General features: G+C 40.0%; 1 protein-coding gene across 1 annotated transcript in view; it reads left to right on the top strand.

Moving 5' to 3' along the window:
- LOC144512434 (chloride anion exchanger-like) overlaps positions 1 to 10,472 on the top strand; it is a 21,090-nt gene extending 10,618 nt beyond the window's left edge. Inside the window, exons 10-20 of the mRNA XM_078243196.1 lie at positions 1,654 to 1,731; positions 1,827 to 1,922; positions 2,075 to 2,181; positions 2,386 to 2,455; positions 2,659 to 2,751; positions 2,878 to 2,973; positions 5,218 to 5,445; positions 5,534 to 5,588; positions 6,176 to 6,321; positions 6,407 to 6,466; positions 10,458 to 10,472. Coding sequence (XP_078099322.1) covers positions 1,654 to 1,731; positions 1,827 to 1,922; positions 2,075 to 2,181; positions 2,386 to 2,455; positions 2,659 to 2,751; positions 2,878 to 2,973; positions 5,218 to 5,445; positions 5,534 to 5,588; positions 6,176 to 6,321; positions 6,407 to 6,466; positions 10,458 to 10,472 — 1,044 coding nt within the window. The remainder of the gene's footprint in view (positions 1 to 1,653; positions 1,732 to 1,826; positions 1,923 to 2,074; positions 2,182 to 2,385; positions 2,456 to 2,658; positions 2,752 to 2,877; positions 2,974 to 5,217; positions 5,446 to 5,533; positions 5,589 to 6,175; positions 6,322 to 6,406; positions 6,467 to 10,457) is intronic.
- Position 10,473: the final 1 nt, after the last annotated feature.

The raw sequence follows: 10,473 nt of genomic DNA, 5'->3' as shown, positions 1-10,473 counted from the left end.
TACGAGATGAATCGTGATTATAAAACATTTGATTTGGCGCAAAAGAACAATTTGGAAAACCGAAAAAAAGGGAAAGGTACAAGACAGTGTACAAAAACTCAACCAATCAGAGACATTGCTGTTACGCTTAGGATTGTGGGTACCATAATACTTCTCCATGACCTTGTGAATAAAACGTGTTTTTCTTAATCATACTTTTGGCTTCTACAGGAGCCTTAACCTTTGTTTCACAATTCCGTAGCTCGTGGTCAGTCTACCCCGGATGGTTTAAACATAATGGCTAATAATCTAAATCGTTATGGAGAAAATTAATAGGGGTTTCTCTGTTGAGGTCTATTGTGGACTATAGTTTTCTGCTGTGGTTTGCAGTTTTCATGCACTTTAACTTCAGATAAGCCTCTTTAAAAGGTCCCATGACATGGTGCTCTTTGGATGCTTTTATACAGGCCTTAGTGGTCCCCTAATACTGTATCTGAAGTCTCTTTATATAGACCTTAGTGGTCCCCTAATACTGTATCTGAAGTCTCTTTTATATAGTCCTTAGTGGTCCCCTAATACTGTATCTGAAGTCTCTTTTATATAGTCCTTAGTGGTCCCCTAATACTGTATCTGAAGTCTCTTTTATATAGTCCTTAGTGGTCCCCTAATACTGTATCTGAAGTCTCTTTTATATAGTCCTTAGTGGTCCCCTAATACTGTATCTGAAGTCTCTTTTATATAGTCCTTAGTGGTCCCCTAATACTGTATCTGAAGTCTCTTTTATATAGGACTTAGTGGTCCCCTAATACTGTATCTGAAGTCTCTTTTATATAGTCCTTAGTGGTCCCCTAATACTGTATCTGAAGTCTCTTTTATATAGTCCTTAGTGGTCCCCTAATACTGTATCTGAAGTCTCTTTTATATAGGCCTTAGTGGTCCCCCTAATACTGTATCTGAAGTCTCTTTTATATAGGCCTTAGTGGTCCCCTAATACTGTATCTGAAGTCTCTTTTATATAGGCCTTAGTGGTCCCCTAATACTGTATCTGAAGTCTCTTTTATATAGGCCTTAGTGGTCCCCTAATACTGTATCTGAAGTCTCTTTTATATAGACCTTAGTGGTCCCCCTTATACTGTATCTGAAGTCTCTTTCCCAAAATTCAGCCTTGGTGCAGAATTACAGCCACTAGAGCCAGTCCCACAATGAGCTTTCCTTAGGATGTGCCATTTCTGTGTCGCTTTAAATGCTATTGAGGAGGAGAGAGGGGGGGCAAGGTGGAGGGGGGGGGGTGTGTGGCCTTGACCAACTGCGACTTTGCTCGTTTGAAAGCCATGATGTCTCTCTCTTTCTCATGGGTGGGCCAAATTCTCTGGGCGGGCAAAGCAGAGAAAGGGGAGGTAACCTTTCCCCTTATGACCCCATAAGGAGGAGATTCCAGATTGGCCCATCTGAGCTTTCATTTTCTCAAAGGCAGAGCCGGATACCCAGGGCTCGGTTTACACCTATCACCATTTCTAGCCACTGGGGGACCATAGGCAGGCTGGGGGAACTCATATTAATGAGAAAAAAAAACTCATAAAGTGACATTTTCATGCCATGGGACCTTTAAGACATGTGGCACAATAGGAGCCTGTCGTCTCTGTAGTTTAACATACCTGTTCTGTCCTTTTTCAGATAGCTGGTTTACTGTCAGCTATCATAGTGATGATTGTCACATTGGCCATTGGATTCCTACTGGAGCCGCTCCCGAAGGTAAACCTCACATCTCCCTCACTCTACTAACAAGCAAGTAAGTCTTTGGAGTCTGGACTGGCTGAAGTCTGATCTTTGACACATTATTTTACAAGTCTGTTTTGGGTGCTGTGGTCATCGTCAACTTGAAGGGCATGCTGATGCAGTTTAGAGACATCCCGTACCTGTGGAGGAGAGACAAACCAGACTGTGTAAGTTCTCACAAAAATGGCCAAACATCTCTGCATTGAAAGGCTGATCATTGCCATTTTGTGCTACCCGCCAGTAAAAAAAAAAAAAAAAAAAACATATTGCCCCTATTAAAAAAAAACAACTTGTGTTTCTTATCATCACCCACGTCCAGGTGGTGTGGTTGGGTACCTGTACTGCAGCTATCTTGCTGGGATTGGATCTTGGATTGGCTGCAGGCCTCGGGGTGGAGCTGATCAGTGTGGTCCTCAGAGCTCAGTTGTATGCATCTGGCCATCAACTCTTTACTTTTTCCTTACACAAAATACCAACCCCTATACCCATTTTATCTTAGCTTGAAATTTTCTTTCAAGTCTTGGCAGCATGCAGTTTTCCATTTGATAAATTGAACTGCTGAAGTTCATAGTGCTCCGATCATCAGATTTAAAAAGGTTTGAAGTTTTTATGTCCTTTCCTTTTTTTCAGCCCTCGCTGCAGTTTGCTGGCCAACATCAAAGGGACTGATATCTACAAAGACAGGAAGGACTATATTGATGTAAGTGTGTGTGTGTGTGTGTGTGTGTGTGTGTGTGTGCGCGTGTGTGTGTGTCTCATAGTTCTTATGGAAACCAGAGTGGGGATAAGAATAATTTCTGTTACCTTACTCGTTCACTGTTTGCATCTTACATTCAACAGACTTGTTATGCTTTACCATGATTTGGGCTATAACTAGGGTGTAAAATGAATGACACTCTCCAGATATATGAGCCAGAGGGAGTCAAGATCTTCAGGATACCATCACCAATCTTCTTTGCCAACATCGAGTTCTTCAGGAGCAAGCTGGTGGAAGCTGTAAGTACAACAGTGGCAACAGACTGATGCCTGATGCATTTTATTTAAATTGTTGGTCACGTCCTCATTACTTAAAAAAAAAAGGTTTGTAACACAGGATGTCATTCACACTCATGTGTTTCTTAGGTTGGATTTAATCCCTTGAGAGTGTTGAGAAAAAGAAATAAAGCACTGAGGATGATCCGGAAACTTCTAAAGAAGGGAGACCTTCAATGGACATCAGTAAGTAAAGACTTTCACCGCAGTCAGTGATAACGACAACAAATTTTCACGCTGGCAATGCTTTTAAAATCCCATAAGTCTCAGTCCCTTTTATTTTAACGCTGTCATTGTTGTCTATTCCTGTTTTGTTTGAAATCTATTCAGGTCATAATAAAAAGATATGTGGAGTGTGATAGCATTTGCTCAACAGACGGTACAAGGTTCCCCTCCACTTATCTCAGATGCCATTAAATGTGTGAACATGATACGAGCAGGTCTGTGATGTCCTGAGGGTTTGTTTTCTTTGGTTTACAACTTGCCACACAACATTTACAACAGGCAGGCTATACTTATATCTTTTGGAGTACAGCAGCTGAGCCAGGACCCTATAAAAGTAAATACACCAAAGAGGCTTTCACACCGGCCTCATTTAGCTCGAACGCGGCAATCGCACTCGGATGCGCACCAAAAGCGGACCAAACAAGCGTTGATGAGGTGGTCTTTCAATCAAACTCTGGAGCATTGGTGAGAACATGATCTGACCTGGAACTGCCCCAACTGTATGTATACTCCGCAAGTCTGAGCTCATGTCTCCTGAAGCCTGCAGTATTTTTCTTACAGAAATAGACTGCGGTCACTCGCATTTCTGTGGTCAAACCAGCCGCCGCTAAAGCGAAGTCTCCGTGACCAGAGCAAATGTATGTACTTTGCTCCGGCCCCAGACACATCCGACCAATAAGAGGAGTGAACGTTCTTGCGTGGTTTGTAAAAAACCAAGACGTTATAAATTTGGTTATGCTCCATTATTTTTGAGACCAGAAAGTGTCGCTGAGTTTCACTCGGACATTTTGCCCAACAAGCAAGCGACCGTTTCGACCATATGACATTTGTTTACAAAATTTGGTGCAGTGTGAACGCAAACCGAACCAAAAAAAAATATGCAGCAATGTTGCAACTTCACCCCCGAATCGCACCGAGTCCACAGAACTACTGTATAGGTGTGAAAGCTCCCTAAGTCAGTTGTTGTACTCTTGCCATTTTGACTTTCGAAGTCCAGTAATGTTCCCCAGATAACCAACAAGTAAATAAACTCAGAAAACAGGGAGGGCTACAACTCCCCCTGCACTGCAAGCCTAGTTGCTCCCACACTTAGAGGTTGTAGACGGACAAAGACAGTGTAGACACACCCACCAGTAGTCCTTAGCGGCGCTACAAGGTTCCTTCAGAATCCCTCACCAGCTTCCCATCAGATATAAGCCAAGTTTCCATCCAAATGTAGTGCAAATTTTACCCAAACTTCCAGAAAATCTGCAAAAGAAAAAAGCAGATGAATGTGTGCCTCCATTCACTACTGTTATGTGTAATGTTAGAAGTTAGGCTTGAGGGGTTTTCCCATGTTTCAAAAAACCTGCACGCACACTAATTTTGGGGGAAAAAGGGTATAAGTGGGCACAAGTTGTGACTACACACAGTAGTGCTTAAACTGCATGATTCAGTTTAACTAACCCCTTATTACAATATCTTTATGGCAGACCAAGCACTAAATGTGGTAAACAAAGTGAGTAATGTTTAATGTAATGACGATGATGTGCAGCGCCAGTGTTGCAAACTGTATGCACAAGCCAATATGCTGGCACGCAAATTTCACATGTGCACAGATGATGTTAAAACTGCCCCTTTAAAAGCCTACTGTACTCCACTCTACACAGCCCACTTGAGGTGCAGCTATAGTAAGGCAAAAATGAGAAAGCTTCAGGTGGCATTTAATGATGCATTCAGAATCTTTCTCATAGTGCCAAGATGGACAAGTGCGAGTCATAAGTTTATGACTATATTGTTCCCAACTTTCATGCTGCGTTGAGAAATTTTACTTATAAATGTATGCGTTTCTTAACTTATTCAAAAAAATGTCATTATAATTGCTTTGACTGACCCCACACAGAGTGCCACAAGGTACACTATTTGCTTTTGGAAATCACTTATGAACTTCAATTTAGGTAACTTTCTTTGTCTTGTCTGCGTTGTGTTTTACACATTTTATACTGATATAGACCTGTGTTTCCGAAATAAAGTTGAATTGAACTAAACAAAGTAGATCAACCTCACTGTATGTAGAAGGCTGCAATGCTAATACTGTACCAGGTAGCAAAGAGGCTTTTCCTCCTTGTATTCCTTTTTCTTTCCGTCAAATACTGGAATGTGCTGCAGCTCTGTGTGAACCAAAGATAAGCAAGAACACGTATGAACAGTATTTTACCATTACAGAAAGGCTTCCTGAATACCTCATGTGGATTCATCAAGGAGTCAGAGGATGAGAGCAACATGGAGGAGCTGGACCTGCCCACTGACTTCAAGGACCTTCCTGTCCGGATCGACTGGGGCGCCGAGCTTCCTGCCAACATCGTTGTTCCCAGAGTGGACCTCCACAGCCTGGTCCTGGACTTTGCTGCTGTCTCTTTTCTAGACATCTCTGCTCTGAAGGGACTTAAAACTGTGAGTTGTTCATCCACAGCAACAGAGGCAGTTCTTTTATATACAGTATATACTGTATCTGTAAAAATCATCTTTACCTTTTCTACAGGCACTGAAAGAGCTGATCCGGGTGGAAGTTGAGGTCTACATTGTGGCTTGTGATCGTAAGTATAAAACTTGAGTATTTAAAGTCATTGCTTTTGTTCATGTCACTTCCAACAGAGATGCTAAAAAGACATCCTGTTGTTTTTACTATATTAGCAAAATGGTACAACGGTGAATTAGGGCTAATGCATGTAAAAAAAAAAATATATATATATATATATATATATATATATATATATATATATATATATATATATATATATATATATATATATATATATATATATATATATATATACATACACATACACATACACACACACACAGTATATAATTACAGAGCGTTACAGGGGGGAATTTCCGAGATTTAAATCGTAAATTTATGAGAAAAAGAACTGATATTCTCTGAGAGTATAAAGTCAGAAATTTACAAGAAAAACTTTTTTGTCAAAAAAGATTCATTTTGTAATAATTCTGCAGACTCAGGGATATGTAGACCAAAAAGGAGGAAATCCCACATATCCCCAGTCGGAAAATTGCACCCGTGCACAAAATATACAATCCTTAGTGTCATTAACTCTTTCTCCAAATCCTTGATAGACCTCTGACTGAAGTACTTTGACTAATCTCTACTCATCACCTGTAGCTTACATACTGAAGAAACTGCACGACTGTTGCTTCTTTGATGATGAAGTTCAGTCGTCGATGTTCTTCCTGACGCTGCACGACGCCATGCTGCACATCCTCGAGAAACATCCAGAGTCCACAGAGAAGAAATCTGACTTTGACAGGGTAAAGAAGACACATTTTTATTTCGTAAAAAATACAAAGCATAACACAATATTGGGAATAGTTAACTCTTCATGTTGTTCTGCAGATTATAACAACGGTCACAGTTCACCACCCTGAAGGCAATTTGAGGAGCAGAGATAGAAATGTACGTATCCATTTTTCATCTCCTTTACCTCGCCATGTCCTATACCTCATGCTATTTGTTTCATCTCATCTATTGGTTTATTTTTGCAACAATGCCACTTAATCAATAGACCACAAATATTCATTCTCCAAATTTCAATTCAATGCAATTTTATTTATAGTTTCAAATCACAACAGGAGTTATCTCAGGACACTTTACAGATGGAGTAGGTCTAGACCACACACTATAATTTACAAAGACCCAACAATTTCCTACTAGCAAGCATTTGGTGCGACAGTGGCGAGGAAAAACTTCCTTTTTACAGGCAGAAACCTTGGACAGACCCTGACCTTTTGGTGGGCGGCCATCTGCCGCTGCCGGTTGGGACGCAGAGACAGAAATACAGATGTACAGAAATACAGATGTACAGATAGGGAGAATTATGATACATAATAATTATAGCAGTTGGTATGAACATTAGCAAATTATAGTATCAATAAAGATAATAGATCTATGACTAGAAATAATAGTAGTAGCAGTGCAGGGCGTAGCAGGGCATCAAGCAGAATAAGCTCCCGGTGCCAAGTTAGTAACAAATATTACTGGGACATTATGGCGCGCAGATGGAAAGGGAGAGAAGCTCAGTGTGTCAAAAGGAAGTCCCCCGGCGGTCTAAAACTATAGCAGCATAACTCAGAGCTGGTCCAAGGCAAACCTGAGCCAGCCTACAAAAGGGTTGGCAGATGAAACCTATGACAACTATGAAGAGAAGCAGGGAGAGGGAGGGGGCGAGCTAAGGCTGGGCGAAAATCAGATATCACGATATTCTTGACCAAATACCTCAATATTGATATTGCGGCAATATTCTAGGGTTGACAATTGGTGCTTTAACAAAATATCTTCACACAACAGATTTTAGATAAATAATCATCAGTAATGTGGACATAATGTCTAAGTGGGGAAAAGGCTAATAATAGAACAGTCTGGTAAGTTCAGAAAAGTACATCACTTTACTGTAATGCAGCCTTTAAAACCAGTAAAAGACAACACTTATGTCATATCACGATGTTACGATATCCAAAATCTAAGACGATATCTAGTCTCATATCACGATATCGATATATCGATATATTGCCCAGCTCTAGGGCGAGCCGTGATGTGATCAAATGTGATGATGATATAACATTTTCAATAGCTCCACGTATCTAAAATGAAACACACCTCCTCCTTCACCCACAGGCTCCAGAAACCAGGTTCTAGCTTCTGAATGAGAAGATGATGATTTCTGGGAGAAAACACAGAGAAAGGCCAAAGACAAAAAGAGTCAATATTTTACAGATCATGCTGTACAATACACTGAGGTAGGGAATAACATGGCTTTTTGACTTTATACATTTGACAAAGTTTACATACACAGTAGTTACCGTAATGTAACAAAACTAATTTCATGGTATTGTTTTTTTTTTAATATTGTATATAGTGTATTTGTAGAAAATATAGGCGCAATATATTTTACATGTTGTACAGTTATATTTTGAGATGACATGAGAATAAATGAAAATCTCAGCACACTGTTCTCAAAATAATGTCTGTTTGGAACCAAAGCAATGTGAAAAAGACTGAATGTGCAGTGGCTGAAATATTTAAATAAATATTTTATCACTCAAAATAATGACATTCAATGTTTCGGTGTATTTTTTGTCAGCGGTAGCTTAGCCTCATACTGTTAAAAGGCTGTCACACACTCACTGGACATCTAGGCTGGATTACTAACAGGCACCGAAAGCACAGGGCTTACTGTGTGGAACTTGGTTTGTTAATTAAAGATATAATATGTAATATTTCTGTATTAAAATGTCTAAAAAACAACTATACCTATGTTTAATATGTTTTATAGCTGTGTACTTACATTATCCCAAAATGTTTCCAATAATGTTCAAACCCAGGGAAATTACAAATCTGCCATACAGACGTCCCCACAAAAACAGTCACTAACAATTTGTGGTTTTCCAGGGAATGTCGCCACAGACACCCAGTTTGAACTACTGTAAATGCAAGGGCTTTCATCAGTCGACCATATACTCAGGAGACAGAGCTTTTAGTGTTGCAGCCCCATCCCTCTGGAACACCCTCCCTGCAGAAATCCGCAATGCTACATCCCTGGACATGTTTAAAAAACTCCTCAAACAGCCTACAACCTCCCCTAGCTCTGTTTCCCCCGTAATTCTGTAAAGTGTCTTTGGGTTTCGTGAAAGGTGCAATATAAATAAAAGTTATTATAATTATTACATGCTTTAATGTTCAAAAAACGCATTATTTTTCTCATACTATCCGTCTGAATATACCTGTATTCACCCTCTTTCTGAAACGCTCCGTTTTAGCGCCTGTCACTTTAAGACCCCTTCTCCTGAAAAAGCCCAGTCGGCTCCGATTGGTCAGTGTTTCTGGGTCTTCCACATCTGCACTCTTTATTGCAGCCGGGGAATGACTGTAACGGCACTTTCTACCTATATATAGTATAGTTGTGACATCACAACCATACAGAAGTCCTGACGGCTCGTTTAAAGGCACAGTTTCTGAATACGGGGTGTGTGAATTGAGCAATTTCATACTTTCACATTAAATCTATATCTTTATATAGCACTAAGACCTGCTTTATAATAGAAAAATACATCTCACTTTTTAGAATATGGGACCATATTAACAGTAACCTTAAAGTAAACCATATAGGGACTACGACTGCACTGTGACACTGGTCGTAGTAGAAATGGTAGTACTATATTGTTTTAATGCATCATAAGAAAACGAAAAGCCCAGATCTGAGAACAGCGGACACAAGCACCATAAAAAGCAAATGCAAGCTCAAAATGTTGCTATGCTATAAAAGAAACATAAAACTCCTCATTAATGACCACCCTTTTCCACACAACACATCAGAACATAAGTTCACACCTGTAGTCATTTAGTAGTAAAATGTATGTTTACTGCTCCATATATTCCACTCAATCAGGCCGAAGATTTTCATCTATATGGCACCTTCTGTAATATTCTCTTTGGCCAGACACCTTACATGCAGTAATACACCTTTGAGTGACAAATTCAACCTTGACATGCCTTTGAATAGTGATTTCACCACAGGCCAAGTCCATGTATTATGGTGGGCACCAGATTGGTCTTTAAAAAAATGTCACCATGCTGAACAAATGGTGGTGTAATACTACATCCAAGTATGTCTGCTGAATTTCTTGCTCTCACTAGTCCCTTTCACACATGCACTGCAACCCTGAACTTATCTAGACATTCAAATAAGGTAACAACAGTTAAATTCTCTGAAAAAATATATAATAGTGCAGAATCAGGCACATTGATTCCAGACATTACCCAGAGGAGCTGTATGTGAGAACGACATTAAACGGACTTTACCCTGCCAGCTCCCGAGTCTCTGTTCGTTCCTTGAATTTGTCTGACGATTTTGGTGTCGGCCCTGTCGATAAGGGTGAACCGGCTACGTAACAGCGGTGTAATCATGTGTGAAAGGGAAACTTCGTACAATGTCTGCACCTGATTCGTCGGACATTGTCCGGAGTTCATATGAGAAAACAGCTACTGCTTCTTTTTTTGACAGACTTTAGGTAACCAACGTGGAATTTGACTGGAGTGATTGAGCGCACACAACAGAAACCTATTTCCTTTTCCTTCATTGAGAAACTGTGCTTTCTATGTGGTCATTGTGTGAAAAGTAAAGCTCAGTTAATGCGTTTGAAGTTGTGATTGGATTTGCACACTAAGATCATTCTGAAGGCAAACTTCTAATACAAAGAAAATTACATATCAAGGCAATGAATCATAAATCTGTGTTAATGATTGAACGGAGCTTAGATAAAAGTGACATAGTGATGATATTGATCTCAGATAAGATAAACATAGTCCACAGCACCACACAGGAAAGCAACGGGCAAAGGTTCTTTTAGGAATCTTTCTCCAGAACTTTTCACATACTGGGATTCCTCAGACACCTGAGGTGTGAG

The sequence above is a fragment of the Sander vitreus genome, chromosome 23, assembly GCF_031162955.1.
Source record: "Sander vitreus isolate 19-12246 chromosome 23, sanVit1, whole genome shotgun sequence".
NCBI classification, from domain to species: domain Eukaryota; kingdom Metazoa; phylum Chordata; class Actinopteri; order Perciformes; family Percidae; genus Sander; species Sander vitreus.
The sequence above is the reverse complement of the archived record's forward strand: the minus strand, read 5'-3'. Positions and strand labels throughout refer to the sequence as shown.